At 41.4% G+C, this 23,303-nt stretch overlaps 1 protein-coding gene across 1 annotated transcript; it reads left to right on the top strand.

Annotated features, from left to right (window-relative positions):
- The first annotated feature begins 4,443 nt into the window (after nucleotides 1-4,443).
- LOC104926362 (thiamine transporter 2) lies at nucleotides 4,444-13,543 on the top strand. The gene is made up of 5 exons (XM_010740201.3): nucleotides 4,444-4,686; nucleotides 6,362-7,112; nucleotides 10,970-11,162; nucleotides 12,179-12,314; nucleotides 12,618-13,543. Exons 1-5 carry the CDS (start codon nucleotides 4,444-4,446, stop codon nucleotides 12,759-12,761), a joined length of 1,467 nt encoding a protein of 488 aa, XP_010738503.2. The 3' UTR covers nucleotides 12,762-13,543.
- Nucleotides 13,544-23,303: the final 9,760 nt, after the last annotated feature.

Below are 23,303 nucleotides of genomic sequence, written 5' to 3'. Positions count from 1 at the left end.
CAAGGGCATAGAGAGGGAACAGGACGACAAAGTGCAACGCTGCTGAGAACAAATATGTAAGAAGAGAAAAAGATTTTCTTTTACAAGAAATACTTCACCTTTGTCTGAGGCAGCTCTCAGATTGTCTCCTTTGTTTTGTTTTTTGGAAAGGGGTTGGTCATAAGGCCAAACTCCTCGTTCAGAGCCGGGTCAACCAGGGGCATTTTTCAGAGCTAACTCGACAAAGTGTCAATCTCAGGCCGTGTTCACCCCCAAAAATCTAATTCCACACAGTTTCTTCTGCAGGTGACACACAAGCAACACAGTGCCATGAGCCTTTGGATGTCCTTCACCGTGCTGAGCTCCATTTGGCCCTACTGAGCACAGCGGGTCATTTCAGACATTTACCTGCCCATTGCTTCCCACTCTGTTCGAGCTATCAGAAGACCGTCTATCTTTACACTGTCTTTATCCATGAACTTACAGATAAAAAGGTAGGGAAATGGGAGATATATACTTTTGATTATCACTTCAGTCTCAGTGCAGACTGAATATTACAGAGAGAAGAAAAAGAAGAAACGAAAATGAGGTAGTCGGGCTCACTCAAAATGAGAATGAGGTCCGTCTCTGCTACAAATTAATAGGAATAAGACTGCAGGTCAGAGATGATTAAGAATGTAATGAGTTCACAGAGTAAGATGAGGTTTTAATATACGGTGATCTTGCCCCAGCATATTGCAGTCATATTGTGTTAGTGTTATTTTTATGTCTGTCGTTTTTTGTTATAATATAGTAAGACATGTATATTGCTTTCAATGTGCACACTACTAACAACACACCTAACAAAGATACTATGTACAGATAAATATATATATATATATACACATATGTGTATCTAATAATATATACATGTATATCTATTTATCTATGTAAACAACAATAACATGTGGACATGCAATGCAATGGTGCAGAGTGCAAAGGATGCAAAAATAAATATGATTCATGTAGCAGGTTGCTTTATGTACAGCAGGTGGATATATGAGTATAAACAGTATGTACAGCATGTGTAGGTTGTGTGTGAGTGATGATATTTACATGTTTAAACAGTGAGAATAAATAATTTACAGGTACGGTGAGTGTTTGAGACACAGAGTTGTTTGTCTGATGAAAAAAAACATTTATTAATGCACAATGAAGGAAGTTCATGTATTATTTTAATACAAGTTCTCCTTCCTGAATATATTCTGTATCTTAAAGTGTCAAAAAAAAAAGCAATACTTGAAATTTATGTTGGCAAGCGGATGAGAATCATCAGAGGAGCGTTAGATGAACCACACACAAAGCTGCTAAAATTGTGGAATAAAATAAACCTCTGAGTTAAGTATCCATTTAGTTTGGGCGATTTTTATACGCAGTGACACAAAATATAGAGTACACGTATGAAAAGAAGTACCGCTACTACTAATGATACTAATCCTGCCAGCGCAGATACTATTAATAATACAACTGTTACGAAAGATGTGAAGATGAGAGGAGTGCTAAAGCGGTGAATGAAGGCTTTTAATGTAGAGTGTCACAGCGAGGGACTCATTATGCCGTATTAGTTAGTCCGTTAAGGTTTATTTATGGGAACAATTGATGGGTGTCATCTCATTTTTGTGAAATTATGTATAGTGAGATGATTAAAACACACAACACAACTCTGTGTAAAGGCAATTCTAAAGATTTCTTTCAAAACACGTTAAATATGTTGCATATGTACTTACAACAAAAGCTAAAGCATAACCTACAATCTACAGTCACCTCACATTTCCCCATACTTTGTACATATCAACACTGCCAACTTGCTGTATATATCTCTGTACAATATATTTTATTTTATCGTATTTACTATTGCTTTTTTTGATATTTTATTATGTATAGTTTGCTTTATAGTATATTTTTATTTTTTTGTTGTCACTTTGTGTAATGCTGCTGCTGCACTATAATTTCCCAGCTTGGGATAAATAAAGTATATCTATCTATCTATCTATCTATCTATCTATCTATCTATCTCCACATTTCAGTAATGTGTCGTTCAAACTGTTTTTCACTAGTTTTCAGTCCCGGATTTTTGTGGGTGGTCCTTACAGGGTGGCTCGATGACACGCTGAGGCTGCCCTGAGCATAATCACCCCTCCCCCGCCTCCCTAAACCACAACAGTATGAAAGCCTTCAGTTGCTAGCCTTCGAAGTAGTAGTAGTAGTAGTAGTAGTAGTAGGTTCCCTGGATAAACAGTTTGATTTAAACTTCCAAACCTGAAGAAATGAAGCAGTGTCGGTATTAGCACCTTCCTGGGCTACAGGTGTGCCATGCTGCTGTGGGTCTATAACTCTCCATTCGTTTGTGCGTCTTCCCCAGATTATAGTTGGTATGGGCGACCTTTAAAGCCAACATCTCCTACAATACTTGTTTATATAGTACTAGCTCATACTAACTAAACACATAATGACACCCAAATTCCATTTTAATCTAAAGTTTCTGGCTTCTGGTTGTAAAGTGTTGCTACCAAACGTGGGCTCGTTTCCATCTGATCTTGCTATACAGAGTCTTGTAGCAGCTGCAGCAGAACTCTTTAGTGCTTTGCTACAGTGAGGGGCAAGGGACAATCAGTTTCACCAGCCTCCGATGTACAAGTCCTGCACTTTATTTGTACGCCCCCCCCCACCATCCCACCACGACCATGTCCCCTATGACTTGTATACATTGTACAGAAAGGCTGCACTTCTTTCCCTGCAGAAACATTCCCAGTGAAGATAATTAAAGGAGCAAAGTGTAGGATTTAGTAACACCCTCGTTTCACGCTCTCCTTCCCAGAGCGCGCAGGAGAAAACACAGCGGCCACTAAACACCTGAAAACTGCAAAAGGCCCAATTTAGAGTCTTTTTAGTGTTTACTTCATCTATCCTGGGGAGAAAAGTGTAGGAGCAAGGTGGCTGAACGTGGCGGACTCCATGGAATAGGTCCCACAGCGTCTGCAGACATAAAAGGTTCGTTCAGCAAAAACATAATTATCCTTATTTTGAGGTGATTCATTCATTTATTATACACTCATGAAAACACAGTACATTATATTCATATAGTCTGCCATATACAGTCCCCTATACATTTTGATGCCGGGATGTAACAAAGAAATAAGTCGTGCAGGATACCGGGTTCTCTGTTTTTTGATCCGAGGGTGTTAACATCGAGCACACGACTGAAAACACAAGTACGCTGTAGATCGAAGAATGTGACCTTTTCTATGACTTGTTCTACAACTTGTAGTGATAATGACACCTCAGAGCCGAAGGATACATTCCTCAATAGAACAGAATATCAACTGTTTTATAATTTCACTTTCACCACAGTTGGGGATTAATCATGCCGGTTTTGGGGATTGAACCGGCAACTTTCCGGTCACAAGCTCGCCTCTCTAGCCACCACTGCCACTTTGACAGTAAAGGTCAAAATGAGTGTTTCTTTATCTCCCTCCTGCCGTAGTCGCTTGAACATCACATACTGTAAATCTGCCAACAGTAAACTAGAAGGGCCAAAATATATGAATATGAATAATATTTTCTTTGCCGTTGACCTTGATGTTGAGACTTAAGTTGTGGTGACAGTCTGACAGTTTGAGCTGCGGCGGAGCTTTCTGTTGACACCCCATGGTGAGTCATAATTCGCCGTTGGATATTTTAAATTACGGACTACAGTAATTCTCATCTGGGGAATGATTGCCTTGCTTATCTCTCTCTCTCTCTCTCCCTCTCTCCCTAAGTATTAAGCATTCACCACCAAGCCGCCCTGCAACCTCCAAAAACTGACTTCAACGTTAGGAACTTGTTATTTATGACAGTCACAAAGACAAAATGCTGAACATTAAGATTATCTGATCAGATGAGCTACTCTGGAAAATTGAGTTTCAGACTTGTGTTTAATTTAGAGCTGAGTGAAGATGCATTAGATATTTTGTAAAACAATATTTTTTTTGGATTATTTATTTGACCGAAGCAGTTGTGCGTCACTCGCCTTGTTTTTGGACTCCACTTTCTAATGGTGGCAGGCACACAGTGTGTGCACAGCGTGTGTGTGGGGCAGCAGGGTGGTGTGTACACCTGCACACACACTCATACATATTCCTCTGCTTGACTTCCCCCCTTCCTCAATATCTGCAGGAGTGAGGGTGTTTTGTATAAAGACAGAGGAGGAGACAGTATTTATTATAACCTGCTGGAGCCCCAGGGGCTTACCACCTCATATTTCATCTTAATGTATCTTCACTCACAGCCTCACATTTTTTTCCTGTCTTGCCGTAGCCAGGAAAACTTCAGAGGAGAGGAACAACAATGGCAAAGCAGGTGACTTGGTGTTCACAGTCAGTCTCACCTTGGTCTTATCTGAGGCGTCCATATCTCAACAGATTAAACTGCCTAAATTAGACCATGCTCTCGCCGGACGCATTTGAGACGTCCCAGGGGAGCCGGAGAGGAATGATGGGTTTTTGCTGGAGCGGGGAGTGTGGCAACAGACCTTGCTGGGGAGACCATTATGTGCCCTGCTGCGCTGGTTGGGTGGGCCCCACTGTGCTGCTCTGCATCTATGGTTTCTGCTCCATGATGAGGCCCATAGAGCCCTTCCTGACAGAGTTTCTCACAGGAACTTACAAAAATCTCACCGCCGAACAGGTGAGGCACCGAGCTATGAAATGAGATACGAGACTGAGCCTGGGGTTATTAGATTTGTTCACTTTTAATATACAGAATATGAATGTAAATGTAAACAAAGGTGTGTAAATATGAATATAAAGTATGAATAACAAAATAATGGATGTTTGCTTCCAGGGTAGAAGTTTACACATGAATATATTTGTTCATACTCTATAACTATAACTAGTTGATGTAATTTGTCAAATTACTGGTTACAAATGTATTGTTATTAAGTAAATATATATAATAATGAGCAGCTATCCATGCCATAATGACTCATTAATACTCTGTCTTTCACATTCAGGTGGTTATTCTTCTGATATCGTGAACTTAGCTTTAATTACAGACGATACTTTGAATAATAACAGCTCAGTAGATTTTGAGTCCTTCACGATCCGCCACAACAAAACAGAAATTGATGACTTAGCTTCTCGGGGGTCGTTGGGAGACATCTGTTGGCTGTGTTGTTTATCCTCATCTCCATACTAAAGCATTCTCAGTATGACATTTACTCTCTTTTTTTGTTATGTCCCCGCCTCCGGACAGGAGCTGGATCAACCAATCAGCTTCAAACTTCTTCTTCTAACTAAGAAGTGACGAACACAACCCGTCCCCCTCGTTCTTCCGTCCCAAAGGGCAGCTGTGTACTCGAGGTTGTTATTGCCCGTCTGCAGTAAACCAATCGCATGTTGTGTTAATCATTTAACATCTCATCTTAGAGGAAGGATTCATCTTGTAATATTCATCACTTCTTTTCATTATTCATCAACGCGTTATTTTCTGTTGTTCATTTCTCTCCGCGCATTAAAGAATAATGTACAGTCAGAGCAGGATGACGAGCATGAAGCCGACTTGTTTACACGTTAATGAGTGAGCTCGGTGCTGAAGCAGAGTGTGATGCAGAATGAGGAGAGTATCTACAGCATCACACCTCACATGCTGACATTAAGAGAAAGTAAACGGGGTCCTTCACACCTCCGCAATGACAATCGCTTTGTGATGCACGAGGGGACAAATTATGGCAGGTACTCTCAGGGTGTGATCATCTGATGCTCAACCATGGATGATGCAAACTACTTTTTCAACTCGTGGTCCTGAGCGAGCTTCTAATAAAATATTAAGGTTAGATTAAGATATAGAAACAAAGTAAAGACCCCACAATCAATTAGCAACTATAGTAACAACAGTACACAGTACACTTTTGAGCTCCTGAAGTACTGACACACATTTGAAACACCAACAACCTGCTGCTGTCATCCACGCTCATTGTTCTGTTACTCGGGATGGCTGATGGAGGTTTCAGGTTTTAAAATCCCACCTTTTAAATATTAAGATTTGAATATAAACACCACACAAAGTGGAACACGAAAAAACAATTCATGAGCCAAACTCTGCCCAGGAGGACGCGTCGTTCAAGCTGACGCTCGTTGTGTTTATTTGCATAATATTCAAATGCATCAACGTGTCACATCACGAGCCTCGTTTGTGTTACTTCCTGTTTCATCATGTCCGCGCAGAGGCAATTTTTCACTGACGACGAACGGAGGTGGAACCGCATCTGGTGCTCTGCCAGCCTATTCTCTTACAATCAGCAGTTAGGAATCATTTTCTAAAAAAATAATTAGGTCTCTGTTTGCCTTCCTCCAACATCCAGGTGACTAGACAGGTGTATCCTGTGTGGACTTACTCCAACCTGGTTCTCCTCGTCCCAGTCCTCCTGGTGACAGACTTTCTCAGGTACAAGCCTGTAATCATCCTCCAGGGGATCACCTATGTCACAACCATGCTGCTGATACTGTTTGGCTCGGGGGTCCACTTGGCTCAGTTGGCCTTCTTCTGCTACAGCGTCGCCATGGCTGCAGATGTGGCCTATTTCTCCTACATTTACACCATGGTTCAGCCCAGATATTATCAGAGAGTGACCAGTTATGTCAAAGGGGCCATACTGCTGGGCTATGCTGTGGGTGCCATGCTGGCTCAGCTGCTTGTGTCTTTGGGTGGAGTGTCCTTGGGTTGCTTAGCTTTTATAACTCTCATCTCCGTGTCCGTTGCACTGTTAACCTCCTTTTTGCTGCCCATGCCTAAGACGAGTTTATTCTATAAGGGGACAGATTCTGCACAGCAGGGAACCTCAGGCGAGGGAACTCCAGACTCTGAGGACTTTTCCATCTGGGCAAAAAGCAAAACGGCTGCAAAGCATGTTGGGGGGAAGTTCAGAGGGCTTGTTTTGGACTTTAAGGAATGTTACTCCTCTATGGCCATGCTCTTCTACTGCATATGGTCAGCTACAGGGACATGCGGCTTTTACCAGGTGTCCGCCTACATCCAGCTCTTCTGGCTACATATCCAGCCAGGCAATTTCACAGCCTACAACGGAGGGGTGGATGCTTTCAGCACACTGACAGGTACCTAAACACACCACTGATCTGTTTTGTTCTTGAATTAATTTGTCATATATTTCTCCACCAAGCAAGAAAGTGACGTTGAACTTTTCCTCTGGATCTGAACACTTCTTCTTCTACTGATTGTGTTTGGTATTTATTTTTTTCTTAAACTCCCAATATCATTACAGAAAAATAGTTCCACAAACTTCTAGTTTGATTCTCCACCGTCACTTCAAACCTAAGAGGAGTTGTGCAAAACCTGATTCATTCTGCATTCACAGCTACTTAACGGAACCGGCTCAGGTTCTTGTAAAAAAAACAAACAAGTCCAAACATTTTCATTAAAGAATACGAGTGTTCCACACATTCCACTACAACAATAATTGAATTGAATGGACAGAAAGAAAACACAATCCCTTTCTACTATTAGTATTTCACAACTCCCAAAACACGACAGACAATAGGAGCGGCATTAATTAGACAATTTAATTGCCTGCTCTCATCCCCCAGATGGGTATAGCAGCTGCTGCCATCCAGCCAGTGCACTTTTATTGATTATAGTACTGATACATTCCTGTATTCCCCAGAAACCAAAGGCAATTACTCTGTGTAAACCGCATCCAGCTGTATGCCTTTCACTTGTAAATGGTTCTGCCCAACATGCAGTCAAGCTGTAGGGCCGATGTCTGATATTTCCCCAAAGATTCTTGTATTTTCTCTGTTCCACACTTAGAAAACATCCCTGAGGAAAAAACCTGGTGGAAACCGATAGGGAAAAAATATGCATATGGATTAACAACATGATAAAATATGGCAGAAAAGCACAACATAATTTACTATTTTCATATTCAGTGTATTAATAACTGTACGTCCCCGGGCTTGAGGACGCCATTTTTTAGTAGCTCATTAATATTAAGATAAAACCAAATGTGTATGCAGAACAAACTTGTGAGGAGTTACATTGTTGTGTACAGTATGCTTCAAGGAGAAGGAGTTACAGGGCAGCTATTTATCTGCGGTCTAAAACAGCAATCACAAGTCATTTACAATTCAAACACAGTTTCAGTGAGGACGTTCCCCTCCCCAGGTCAGGGGGTGTCCAAGGATTTTTCATTTAATTTGGTGTGAAACTGCATTCCTGTAGACCGCACACGGAGCTCAAAGTGTGCAAATTTACATTTTACTCGCCCACGTGCAACACACATACAGTGTGATGTTATCTAATCAGCATGAACAACCAAACGCAGCGTGAGGCCACGTTTTTCTCCATGTGCCACACATGTTACGAGATGGTTCGACGGGACCTCCATGCAGCTCGTGTTTTTATATTTTCAACAGAAAGTCGTAGGAGCTTCAACCATGCTAGGGACTGAAAATCAATGCTGCAGAGGCAGAGCGACCCCTTAAATATGTCGAAATTTCAATGTGTGCAATACTTTTGATCATAACTTTTAAAAAAATGACGTTGTACAGTTCTGCAAGAATGTGTCCAAGAAATCGGTTAGCATTTCTCCACATCTGGTTCGCTCTGACTTTTGAAATGAATTTAGTGCTTAAGAGATTTTTACATTTTGTTCCAAAACATTAAATTCATCAGTAGATAACTCGCTCATGAATTTTGAAGCTTGTATGTATCTTAAATTTGCAGTTGTTAACAAATGTCTTAATGAGATTACAGATGTTGTTGGGATGTCCGAGCACTTGAAGTTTCCTGGTGGTGATGCTGAAGTCATGTCATGTTGTATTTCATTTATAGCCATAACGTTAACTCTTTGATTCTGACGTTTACATTAAAGATGAAGTGAGTAGTCATCATAAAACATTTACCACAGAGTATATTAATGGAAAAATCCGATTGGCTTTCTGTTGAGGAAACCGGTGCTGACGCTACTGTAACTACCGGGTTGTCCTCAAAAAAATAATTTCTCCCTTCCAATAGCCGCAGCTGAATACTACAAATATTACTACAAATGTTTGCATGATGCTGATTTATCTAATTTTAATCTGTCTCTTGCAACTTTGTGAAAGCTCAAAACTAAATTGTTTGGCTACACAGTCCATATTAAACATTCTGCACGTTAAGCTTTAAATCCAATGTTCTGTGCAAATGCAGGAAACTCTTTGCCCTTTATGTCGTGAGGTTGAAAGTCATGGAGCATGGCGGACGTGCCTCCCTTTGCAGGCCTGTAATTATTGTACATGTTATTTCAACTGAGACCATGATGTTTCCTTAACCGTACCTTAATTGGTCTCTGCCGTTATATATTTTTCATTTAAATATAAATTTAAATGTGTGTCAGGATCTCTTTAAGTCCGTCTTCCTGTTAGACACACAGCGGGTTAAATTATCCAGTTAAACTGAAACACGAGCGGCGAGTTGGTATTTAGCTTGAACTCCTGATGTTCGAACATATTGTCGAGCCCAGCTGCAATATTGATCCCTCCCTATGAAGCTGTACACAGCTGGCTCCTGCTGACCCTTCTAAGCCTCCAGTTGACACTGCTGTGGAAACGGCTCCAATTATTCAGTCTGCATTTGACCCCCCTCTGCTAATCAGAGCCTGGGGGATTGATTACGAACGCGTTAAATACACAGACGCTCATTGACCACGGATGGACAAGGAATCAGGGAGGAAATGTGTACATTTAAGAGTGAAGCAATTATGCTCTGCCTCTCTTTATGTTCTACTGAATTAAGAGCTCTGCGGGAAATGGATCCATGTCTCTGGGGAGTCCAAGATTTTCCTATTTACACTTGCCTCATTGAATGCGAGTCAGGTTTAGTTTTAATTTAACCGTCAGCGATTCACCTTCGGCTCATCATCTCCTTCCCAGCGTGTAGGACAAACCGCAGACGTCACAAGAAATGAAAAAAAATGCGAGAGCTGATTATAAACTAGTGACTGGCAGGGAATACATTAGCCTACAGAGGCCACTGAGATTTTCAGCCATCTTTCAATTGGGAAAGTTTCTAAATCACCTCAGTAGTTTATTTCCGGTTGGTCTCAGAGGCTCGAACCCGGTCTTGTCCTGTCCAGTCCCGCTGAGCCCGGCTCTGTTGCCTGTCAGTTGTTGGGCTAAAGCTGTCCATCAGGAAACTGAGAGTTGAAGCTGAGCAGCCGGAGCTGCCCTCAGAATCACTCATAGACTTTATCAAACAGGAATAACTTCAAGAGGGAGAAAGCGTTTCATTTGATGCAAAATTAGTAACATAGCACCCCCAGAGTGCAGAAAGGGCCATCAATAACTTTTTTTATCGTTCACCAGAAAATGAGAAACTCTAAAACACCTGAGAAAACCTGGAAATACCTCAAAAATGACTTTTTTTTGTGTCATTGACAGGTCGGATAGCGGTGTGTAGGTGACATATAGTGCAGACGTGTGTGATGAAAACAAATAAATTCTGACTTCACGGGGAAGAGATGGAGAGTGAGGGGACAAAATCAGCGAGCGTTCCAAAATAAAAAAAAAGATAGAAAGAGAAATGTGAGTGTCCTAAAATAATCAATGCTCCAAAGATTCACTGCCTTTACATCCATCCACAGTCATAAAAAGGCCTCATACAGCTCCTTCACATGAGGAGACTGGAGCCTTGTGGTGTATGAGGGCTGCACTGTGCCACCTTGTGGCCGATGTGAGAAGCATATTTTTTCCAAAATGATGCTCAGAATTAGTATTTCTCTATGTTTCTCCCTATATCAAATCATACAGTCTATATACATAGATATTGATAAGAGTAAATCAGAAAAGCCATGCAAGCGCCTAACTGTGCCTCCACAAGCAGAAATCAGCTAAAGAGTTCATGCACTTGTCTCTGACGAGACCCCTCGACACCCCCACAGCTTTGCCCTGACAGAGTGATCGTGTTTCCCTTTCAGGAGCTGCAGCCTCTGTTGCTGTGGGACACATGTCTCTGGAGTGGTCTGTGTGGGGGGAACTGGTCCTCGGGGGTTTCACATTCGTGGTCGCTGGAGCCATATTTCTAATGGATCTGACTGACAACATCTGGATCAGCTACATGTGCTACTCCCTCTTCAAAACGGTTTACTTGCAGCTCAGCACCATCTGCACGTAAGAATTCATTACGGACATGTCAGCAGCAGCCGAATATGGGAAGCACATGCCTCAATCTGATGCGTAGAGTTTTAATCTGTGATGCTACGACTCAAATGTACAAGCTCCAGAAGATGTTTTTGTAACTTAAACACGTTCGTTGTGAGATATTATCAGCTGTTATGGTTTAGGGATGAATAGAGAGTATTCTAAAGCTCCAAATATCCCGACCACGCAGCACAGTTAATGAAAGCGTTGCTTCTCTGACCCCTTGAGCAGCTCGGACTTGCTTTTTATTTGGAGTTTCTTGGGTAATTTGGGCTCCAGCTGTACTTAATACTCCGATCAGGTGAAGATATCCATCGTGGGCCTGACATAAATCAAACACATCCACCACTAACTCCAAGTTAAAGCAAAAGTAATTATTCTCAGTTTCAACCTGTTCTCTTTCCCTTTGGTTTTATCACTGTGATAGATTTATCTTGTTCATGCTGTCTGGGACTAAATGAAGAACTGTCAGTCATTTTGAAGCTTGGAATGGAAATTGGTTGGTGGATTGATTGGTGCACCGCTTTGGTCCAAACTGAAATATCTCAACAACCATTGGATAGATTGCCTTCATGGTCACTAGAGGATGAATCTTACTGACTTTAGTAATCCCATGACTTTTCCTCTACCTGTAAATGTAATTCAAGACATCCATGTCCACAGGGGTGAATTCTTTGACTCCTGAATGTCACTTTTGCAACATCTGAAGGTCAAACTTTTTACTCAGCACTCAATGAAATATCGGATGGATTGTTTCACGCAAATTTAGACACTTGTGGTTTGATAGGATGTATTCTAGTTTCTCTAGTGACACTATGAGTTTGAAATGTGTAGGACATTTGGTACACACATCTTTTGCCCGCCTCAGAGTAAGTTGTACTCTGATTCATACTTGTATTTGATTGTCCCTTAAAAGCTCTTTCATTCAAACCATGATGTTCAGCACTTTCATTGTAATGCGCGGCGTCTCATATTCAGTATCGCAGTTTTCAGATAGCCAAGACGCTGAACAGGACGCGCTATGCGTTGGTGTTCGGCATGAACAGTTTCGTGAACACGGTCCTCCAGAGTGTCCTCACAGCCATCGTCATCAACAGTCTGCAGCTCGGCATCACCTCGCAGGTACTGCAGCACACACAAGTCAGACATTCAGTTAGTATGTGCATGTTATCTGTTAATACGTGAACCCTTTGAAACTGGGGTTATAAAGACGTTTTCAATAGGTTACAAACAAAAGAAAAGGAACTGTATTTTAATAAATGAATGAGTTCAGAGCCGATGAAAAGCTTCTGAAGGAAATGTTGCTGTTTGGAGAGCTTTTGAAGAACAGGCCACAAGGGAGAAAAAGGGGATAATTGAATGAGCAAACTCATTAATTTATGTGTCATCATCCACAGTTTGTGTAATCCTCACATTTCGTTTCAGTACTTTGTCTACGCCTCATTCTTTGCTGCCATTTCCCTGCTGTTCACAGTCAGAGGTGTTTATACTGTGCTCCACATGAAACGTCCCACTGGAGGCAATCAGGCAGAGAGAGCCACCAACCTGCCAGAGGGCCCACGTCCTTGAAGACTCTCTGAGGCACAAAGGAACATGAGGATTTTTATCACAACTGTCATCAATTATTACAGCGGCAGCAGACGGCGGCGGCAGAAAAACATATTTGGAGATGTGCATATGTGTTCACGGCGATGTTCGATCCGTCACGTAATAACTGTGGTGGAGTTGTTTATCAGTCTGTCATCAGCTGGATTCAATCGATTGTGCAGAATCATGGAGTGAAAGTGCAACGCCTACATGCTGCCACTAGAGCACGCTACCTGCACAGTGTAAAATATGAATACTGAAAGAAAACTCCACTCTGCCACAGAAACGTTAGACTGTAATGTGCATGTATGTTTTTGAACATAACAAGTATGGCAGAATGAATTACAGAGTATTTACAGTTCAGGTGCCGACATGTTTAGAACATGAAGTGTTTTTTTTATGTATTTGCCATGAAAATATTTTGTTTCTGTTTTATTTTGTAATTCTTTGTGTCTTCAACCTTTGTTTAATTTCCTGCCACTTTTAATCATCTGTTCCAGTCTGATTAGTTTCACCTGTCCCTGATTAGTTCTCACCTGTGTCTCGTTATCCCGTCTTCATTTGTGTATTTAATCCGGATGTTCCTTGGCTTTCCCTGTGTGTGTTTCACCAGTCCTTTATTCTGTCCTCGGTTCTGCATTTGCTTCCTGGGTCTGCATTGTTTCAGTCTTTGTGCTTCTACCTGCGTTCCTAATTTTGGATTTTTGTTGACTGAACTTCCGCCCGCCTTAGGCGTCATTAAAAGCTCCCTTTGGTTCACCATACCTCCGTGTCTGCATTTGGGTCCATCTTTCTGAACTATACATGACAAGCAGTGGCAGTAGCTCAGTCCGTAGAGACAGGGAACCGCAGGGTGGCCGATTCAGGTCCTGTATGGACCAAACTATGGTAGCTGGAGAAGTGCCAGTTCACCTCCTGGGCACTAATATACTGTATATACAAATATGCCTGATTCATCATGGCTTTCATGTTTGCTTCTTGTGATTGCTCGTTGACTGACGAAGCCAAAAAGTCAATACTGCAGGTGGTTATGATGAGTTATGTACACTCAAACAGCCTGCTGTCATTAGAAACAGGCGTGTCACTGTTTCGAGGAAACACATTCTCTGCTTGGAAAATGAGATGGTTTTGTTGCATCCCAAACCCCTAAATGCCTCTCAGCTGACACTCAATCAACAGAAAGCTAAGGCTGTATGTGGCGAGTCTGGAGCACCTTTAGGTGCAATAACAGAGTGAGGGAGCATGTCTTAAAGCAGCACAGTGTTGCCAGGTAACCGACTTGTTTTCATGGCACAGAGCCTCGTTCAAAAGGTCTGATTCTGATGTGTGCGTGTGTGCATAAGCATTATTATTAAATAAGTGCAGGGGCATGCTTGCATAAATGTATATTTCCAGGAATTGCATCTAAAGAAGTAGACTTAGACTGCACTTTATTGCACTCTTATGTAGTGCTGTAATCAACCTCCTCCTTGGAAAGGCGACCTTGTTAAAATGAGTTCAGCGTGGTCATTCTCAGCAGGTGGTGTGAAAAACCCGGTGCTCTTATTCTGCATGTTTTTATGAGCCTGAATAAACGCTCTAAAGCAGACAGACAGAAAATGGAAATGTCCCTCTGTAAGTGGTCAGATGATACATGCGTAATTAAGTAACCAAGACGGAGAACTGGGGCAGCTATTAGCTGCAATGAGCTGGCAGGATTGTATGCGTTGCACATGTTAATTGATCATATCTTGATGAAGGCACGTCCCTTGGTTTTGTCTGGCGTCGTCATTAAGACTCTTATTAAACATATAGTGAAGTGGCTGAAAATTAAAATGATCTAATTGCAGCATGATCAGGTCATGTTTTTATGGAGTCAGTTAATATGTCAGTCAGTCTTTGTGTCATTGCAGGTCACAGACTCTTTAAACTGGAAACAGGGGTCACTTTGTTTGAAGAAGTCAACATCGTCTTCAAAGCAAAATTTTCATAGTAGCATAAATACGATAAAAAAGCTGTAGTTGCCAGGATTTTACCATAACAAATATGGTATAACCTTTTCTAACACTATAGTAAAATGATATTAGTACTGTTCATGTATACGGTTGGCGCTTTATACGATATTTTAAAATGTTTCACGGTGAAAAACTACCAAATATTACAATAAAACACTGTAAAATATTAGTGTTTTACTGTGCAATTAAATATTGCAGTAATATTTCATGTTAGTTAATAAAATCCTGCTCTTCTGTATAAATTCTCCTAAAATGTCATGTAAACAAAGGTTTTGACTGTTTTACTGTGTAGACTTTTCCTTTCCATGTATCCATATCCAGGTCAGTCAGAATATCAGTCACCGGTGTTTTGCTGTGAGGCTGCAGGTTATCAGCCATGCTGGCTGTATTGTTAGAGGGATGTAATGTGGGTCAACCGGTCTATCACTTTGATCAAGACTGAAATATCTCAGCAACCACTGGATTCCTCAATGGCCTCCATAAGCCGCTATGTTAACCTATTAACCTATGTTAAAAATGTTTACGGGTTTCTCTGTTTCCATTCAGAACTCACCTGTTCAAATTCTATAAAAATCTGCTAATAAACAGCCTGGTGTCACACCGGTATGTCAAGTTGAGTTTTTGTCCTGTCTCCATGTTTAGTTGAGTTTTTGTCCTGTCTCCATGTTTGTTTTGTGACTTCCTCTTTTATTTTGTTTCATTTCAGGTCACTTGCCGTTCCTCACGTGTCACCAGTCTGGTTGTGTCCACCTGTTCCCCATTTCTCTCCATGTGTTTATAGTCTGCGTCTCCCTTTGTCCTGTATGTCAGGTCTATTGTCCTGATCACCAGCCCTCGTCATAGTCTAGTCTGTAGTCATCTTGTAGTCAAGTTTTTGTTTTTTCGCCTAGTTCCTCGAAAGTGTTTTTTTTGTTGTTGTTGTTGTTGTTGTTTTGTTGACCCTTGCCTTTTTGTAGTTCTAGTTTAGTTTGTGTCTTTTTTGATCATCCCTCATCGTGAGGCACTTTTTGTTTCCCCGGTGTTGCCCGACATTAAGGAAATAAAGACATCTGCTTTTTCCCGTACTCTGCATTCGAGTCCTCTGTTTCGAGTACCCCCATTCAGCTTCAGCCACGCTTCACTGGAAGATTTCACGTTCTCTTCGAACATTCAGCAGTAAATCCAAACGTGTTGTTGCCTTTTTAGAATGAGCCTTTTTTATATTAGCAGACGCTGCATGTCCTTTCCCACAGAGTCTCCTGGCACCAGATATGCCCTCTTTCATGCTAGAAGTAAGAAAAGCAGCAGCAGACGTTTTGACTTGACATGGTAGGAAAAGCTCAGGTGTTACTAATATCCTTAAGAGATTCTCAATAAGCCATTTCAGTGTGACCGTGAGCCAGCATGCATAATACTAGGACCATGAAGCAGCTAAAGGAAATTCAGCCATCATTAATTTCATTATTCACACTTGAGCTTTTCTCACTGTGACAGGTCAAAATGTCTTCTTAATTATTTGGAATAATTTCTGGTGTTGATTCGAGGTCAAGATCTGCCAGTCTGACGAGGGTTATGATAAGTCTGAAGAGTGCCGTGTTTGTTCTCAATGCTTCCCTGAAGAGCATTTCAAGGAATAAATGCTCATTCATGTTGACTCAGGCTTCTGCGTGAACAAACACTCCCTGTGAATCATAGATTAATGAAAGGTGAGTACAGTTTATTCAGTCGTGGTCACCAGTAAGGTGCTGAATATACGATGTTGTCAGATGAAACAGGTGCATCAGCTGTTCCAAAAATAAACACTTTATTGCATCATTTCCTCTGAGAAACAATAAAATGTCGTTCACCTGGGGTGGATTTATTGACCGAGAGGCAGAAGTACTAAAAATAGACACAATTAATGACCTTCATATTTTAATACTTGACTAAAAATAGACACAATTAATGACCTTCATATTTTAATACTTGAGTGACACAGTGGTTTTCACACCGTTGCACATTTTCTCATGGGTCAGTGTGCCATGATTCAGTTGTTTTTATACAACACAGAAAGACTAGTTTTAGATTAGATTCAACTTTGTAAAAATGTATTTGTTAATAAAACTTTTATTTATTAGTACTTAACGTTTTACAGCACACACACCACCAACTATTTCACTGATTTTGGTGAAACTGGATCCTTTTTTTTTATGGAGAAAATGTTTTCTGGTTTTCCCTCTGAGGTCCTCTGCCTTTGCAGAATTCCCTGATGCCAACTGTAGCTGCTGTTAGCTCAGGTTGTGAGGTCGTCCGGACTGTGAGCTCAGAGCAAGTTGTAGAGAGCTTTGTGAAATAAAAGGGCATCGAACATCCTCTGTCATTCAGTCAGTTTATGGCAAAACAGTGTTTCGTGTTCAGTGACCATGATCGCTGTATTTAAGTTGCAGCCCTGTAGTTTCTTATCCTGCACCTCCTTCCTTGTAGAATTTTCAATTGCACCTCCTACACAAAACTGTTAAACAGCCAGCACACCATGTCTCCCACAGTACTTCTGTTTAATACTTGTTAGATAGTCGTGGTGTTTACCTTCTGAAATAAAATAATAAATAAAAAAATAATAGTAATTGTTTACTATTCACAGATTATCATATATCACAGATTGTTTTTGTCTGGGAAAGGGAAGTGCAGGCAATTTCCTTTTTCTGTCTATTTACAGTTAGATGTGTGGTCAGTAATGACAGCCGGGGTATTCCCCTTTATAGCTATTATGACTCCACAGGTGTCATTTTTATGATTTATGATTTTATTGTTGAAGCTTCTCGCATGTCACTCCCACTGACCTGAAGAGAAAATATTACATCACCTCTAATCTAGTCGGATATAGTGTCTTTGATGGACGAGTTCAGTCTTGTCCTGTCCAGGATCCTGGAAGAAAATTGAACTTCTGTGCTGCAAAGTATTTCTGGGAATGCCTGAATAACCCGGAACATGTTAGCACAGACACGTTGTACCAGATGATGGCCTGCTGATGTTGTGGGGAAGCCCTGCAGTCATCGAACCCCATGATCAAACCGTGATCAAACACCATACGTGCAGACGTGGGTGACGCGACATTGTGCCACTGACACAGAATGCATTCAATCTGGGTTGCTGGAATTTCTACAGACCTTCCAGGACAGGCCAGAAGGACTGTGGAGGCTATATGTCGATATCATATGGCACACACGTGGGTTAAACCAAATGATTCATTGGTGAGAACAGCTGAAGCAAGGGAGCTGTAACACATGTGTTTCTGCTAAACATATGATCATATGATCTGTAAAAAATATTCCATCTAAGTCCAAACCAATCACAGATATGGCAGGGTTTGCAACACATAGTCCCCCTTTTCACTCGCCCGCCTATACTCTCTGGAGGAGGTCACAGATGGTGTTTGTACCTGTGTCTGTATGTAGGCTGCATCTCCAGAAACATTATGCATTAGTCTATCTGTGCATGCCATCCTTCATTTTGAGAGTGCATGAATCATTCCTACATTTTCCACTATAGTGCTGCACCGTCAGGTTTTAGGATTTAAATCCATCATGAAAAACTTTCTGCAGAGACTTGGAACATTCTTGGATCAGTAAATCATCAGAGAAGAGCAGATCTGTTTCGTCAAAGTTTAAGTTTAGCTTAGTTGGTAGAGCAGCCTCACTGCAGAAGCCCAGGGTTCGAATCCGACCTGTGGCTCTTTCCCACATGTCATTCCCCGTCTCTCTCTCTCTCCCCACATTCCTGTCACTCTTCAGCTGTCTCTATCAAAATAAAAGCTTGAAAAGGCCAAAAAAATACTGCATTTATCAGACCAAAACGTAAGACTTGCACCCAAAACAATGAGGAGCTGCACTGAGCAAACACCAGCCAGGTCTTGTACCAAACACCAAATCAAACCGCACCACTGATTTCACACAGGACATAAACAGCGGTCTCCTGGGTAAATGTCTTATGTTTGTTGGACCCGTTTCCCACCCGATGGACCCGTTTAAGGATGTTTTTGATACCTGTCACAAGACTCTGACCATGCAAAGTGAAAGGCAAACTGTTTTTCTGGATGTGTTCCTGAACTCCTGTCGTAATATCCTATAACAGAAACCTCCTGCTGCCTGGTTACGGGCAGAGATTGCTCTGGATTCTCTGAATTGTTTAATGATATTATTGGTTGTAGATGGTGAAATCCATCGTTACTTGTGTGTTAAGAATATTGTTCATAAACTGTCAGACTTTTTGCAGTTTTTCACAAAACGCTGTCACTGCTCAGAAAAGGCTGAGCGTGTTGAGAGAAAGTTCCTTTCGAAGCCAATCATCGTCAGAGTTTTCAGCTGTGGATTGTTTTTTGTTTTTTGAACATTAACATATAATTTTACTTTTGTTGGCCCTTCTCCAAACTTAGCAGAACTGTCCATCATTGCATACTTTTTGCACAACGTACCAACTTCTCTGGAATCAGGGTTGTAATCAGTTCCAACTTGCTCACATGTTTTATTTTGTTTTACTCAGAAATACGTCACACTGTAGCTCTGGAGACTGGAGCTGCCCTGCCACTCTAATGAAATCTTGTGGTGGGACGGCCCACGCTACAACTGTCATGACACTGGAGACTCAGCGCTTTCTGAAATGGGTTTGGTGGACTTACAGTAAATGGAATGACATCAGAAGGATTCAGATGAAATTTTGTGAAACCATTTGAAAAAATCATCCACATGAAGCAATAATACACTTCAAAACAAGATCTTTTTACTTCACCAGTCTGATTAAACGTCAGCTCTGGTATTTTAATGACTTAAAATGGTTTAGCTACGATATACCTGAGAGCAGGTGTATGCCAGGCTATGAAAATATGATCTATGTCCAAAAATAGAAGATTTATCATTTTCCTATTAAGTGACAGATTAGATTATTCTGAAAGGTTTTAAAGGAACAAAAATAAACATGGAAGCTGTAAAATGAAATCTGATAATCCTGAGTAAATCACAGAGACAATGACTAAGAGGGTGAATATATTTAGACCCGGGGACAATAATTATGGATTGTACAGGTATGTCACAGGGATTAATCCATCACAAGCCTCATCTTTGTGTAATCCATCATAATTAAGATAAAGGTCATGAACACAGACAGGGAAGAACTGGAACGTAGATGCAGGGATTTGACACCAAAATAAGCATCTAATAAATCTACCAGGCAGTTAATAGTCAAAAGAAGCCATCATATATTTATAGTATATAACGTATTTAATAAGAACATACTCCTGGATAAACATAAGTGTGAGTGCTGCTGGGCATGGTCTCCGGTTTCCCTCTCACCTATGCCTGCATCACTTCAGCCAGTCCACCGTCCATCCATGTTCCATGTTCCCTCTCCATCGTGGTAACCGTCCCCTGCCTTATCTGCCACGTCCAGCTCAGTCCACGAATACCATGAGTCCAGCATGTCAATCTGCCTCTCTGCGTGACCGCCGTCCACCACCTGCCGTCAGCCAACCTCAGTCTGGCCCTTCAACTGGCCCCCAGGTGCCCACTTCTCCAATAATAGATTGACATACCTTCCGGCCTGGGGAATAGCGTCCTGCCATCCCTCACCAGGCCGGAGAATCGTGCCCACGGGCATCGGCAGCCGTGCTACAGGGGGGTCCCATAACTGGCTCCGGTTCCGGTTCCGGCTCAGGCAATAGAATAAATGGTTTAGCCTTTGTATAAACTGCATTTCACAGAGTTGTGAAGGGTTTGATGAAGCAACAGGAAGCACTGCTTCATGACGTTCCTTCTCACAGGTCTACTTCAGACCTTATCAAGTGGAATTTGATATTGTATAATGCCAAACAGAGCTGAGAGACTGTCTGTCACAGACAAAGTACTTGATGGAGTGAGGACGTGTAAAATATTTTCTTCTGGTAGAGGATTACCGATTAGTCATGGTGAGAGAGACACAAAGACGGAGGCTGAGTGGGAAACCTACCATTCAAGTTCTCCAGCGTCATGAAGGTCACCCGTCCCCGGTCAGCGACGTGGGCGAACGTTTTCATCACTCTCCCTTTTGTGGCCCGCTTCCTCACATTTGAAAAGCAGCTTTGGATTCGGCACAGTTTTACTGCTGCTGGGTGACACTAACATGCAGAAACAAAGAGAGAATCGTGCAAACTGTAATTTCAGGAGCTCACGTTTCTCAGCGGTGAAGGTTCACGCTCAAAGATTTGCCTTTTTGTACATCGCACGACATAATGTGTTATTCAGGGGACACGTTCGTCATAATTGCCAGCTGCAAATGAAAAATAAGACAATTATGAACCTTTGCTTCCAGCTGTGTCACTCCTGACCGCCTCTGTTTTCTTTTCTTCAGATGGCATTTGCATTCATTAGTGCTTTGCTAAGAGCATGTGTCATCTCATCTGACAAACATGAACACCATTTTCATTTATGATGTACTTTTCATATCTTTGCCCAGCCTGACCATTCACCAGAAATATACAGGTAAATTTGCCATGTGACAGACTGTAGTCACTCTGCACTGTAATTAATAATTAGGCTACGGTTCCTATTGGAATCATTTTAAACACTCTCTCTGGGTCTATAGTAGAGTTTAACCCTCGCAGACCTGAGCTTTGTATTGTATCTAGCGTCCCTGGAAGCTGTAAGTGTGTGTGTGGATCTCTGAGATCCATTGTGAGTTCAAGTGTTCTGCTCACATCACATAATCACCATCAGTAAACAGAGGGACTTACCCGGCTCTCACTGCCCAGATGGAGGCTGTTTTCTCGGGGACACTTCACCAAGAAGTCAACAAGGAGGACTGAGCGGCTCGCTGTTTTCCTCATGTAGCTGTACTGTTGTGTGTTCTTATAAAGGAAATGGTGATAGTGGTATTTGTTTTTTCTTCATGATCTATAAGTGTTGAATTAAAGCTAAAGATGCCACATGTGGTATCAGATTAAAGAGGAAGTTGTGTTTCCAGATAAATTTATTCACTTTTACAGCCAGCTGCACAGAGGCGAGAGAGTAAGACATTGTTTTCATCTTTAATTGACTTTTGGCTTTTGTGGTTTATGTTTTGCATTTCTTCATGCACTTCTCACTTTTCCTTGGAAACAACTGATCACGCTGTTATTCCCACATGTTGCAAAAAAGGCATCTACAAAACAAAAACATGCTGGAGCAGTTATGTGCCTTCCTTCCTTCCTTCCTTCCTTCCTTCCTTCCTTCCTATTCTCCTTAGTAACCTTAATTCCTTATCTGAATTGATGGTCTAAGGTTAGAGCGATACTGATTATGGGTGTAAGCAGATGTTATCATGCACTATGATTAAAAGCCTGATTACATTTTGGAGCTGTTTCAAATTATTTCATTTCCTCAGAATTTATTCAGAATTTTTTTTTTTTTTTTGGAGGGGGGACATGTTTTTCATTAGATCAGATTTCCTTCCCCGATATAATAACGGTTTAAATCACAAATTATTTTACCACCCCACCCTTCGAATGTTTCGAAGGGTGTGTGTGTGTGTGTGTGTGTGTGTGTGTGTGTGTGTGTGTGTGAAACTGAACTGAGGAGGATGTCGACAGAAGGACACCAACGTGTGTGTGTGTGTGTGTGTGTGTGTGTGTGTGTGTGTGTGTAATTTTATGTAACACTTGGTTGTCTATTCAGTGGCAAGAATTGTGTGTCCTCTGCCAGCCTGCCTCCTCCACACTCTCCTTGCAGATCATATCTTACTCTTCAGATTGCGATTAGACAAACTCTCTCGTCGTTCTTTATCCTCTGAATGCTCATCGCGTCTTCAATACGTTTTGTGAGCACAAACAAATAAAGCTGCACATTGCTCTGTATTTGTGTGTGTGCATAAATCATATTAATGCTCGTGTGCAGCACATATGTGTGTTATGACTTTCATGTTATCTTCTGAGTGTCAATTCCTATTGTGTACACCGCAGATGCTGTGTTGCGTAACATTCTGCAAACATGATAGTGACCTGGAGGACGCTTAAAGTGACAGTCTTCAGCTTTACAGTGTTCTATGCCCCGAGGTAAACCCTGACACTGCTCCAAAGAAAGAAATGCATTCATTTGTCCTAACGACGCCGAGCTGACTGCGTCCTCCTGATAAATAAACCTGAAACTAATTTCCTAGAGTGCATGTTTAGACTGGTGCAGGTTTGCCTGAATGTAAAGAATCTGTTGCCGTGTGTTTCTAGAGAAACGTGGAGAATTATGTAATCTGTGCAATACTTATGTCTTGCCCACTATTTAAATCTTCTTTCCAGTTTTTAATGCATTCATCACTCTTCCCTACATGTTCTAACATGTATGTGCACAGTCTAATACATACAAGTGAACTCCTCCAAATAGCCGATAGTATAGAAGTAATACAACCTTTCTTTTTTTAAGCAAAAAGCTAAAAATCGTCACATTTATTACTTTTTAATTTAATTAAATTTTAATTTAACATCAGAAATTACTGATTAATAGTTTCCAGCCTTCAACAGCTTCATCGCAGACCTCTACACCAGCTTTCCCTCCTGCACTCGGGTTTGTCCTTGGAG

Source organism: Larimichthys crocea, chromosome XVII (genome assembly GCF_000972845.2).
Source record: "Larimichthys crocea isolate SSNF chromosome XVII, L_crocea_2.0, whole genome shotgun sequence".
Lineage (NCBI taxonomy): Eukaryota > Metazoa > Chordata > Actinopteri > Sciaenidae > Larimichthys > Larimichthys crocea.
The sequence above is the reverse complement of the archived record's forward strand: the minus strand, read 5'-3'. Positions and strand labels throughout refer to the sequence as shown.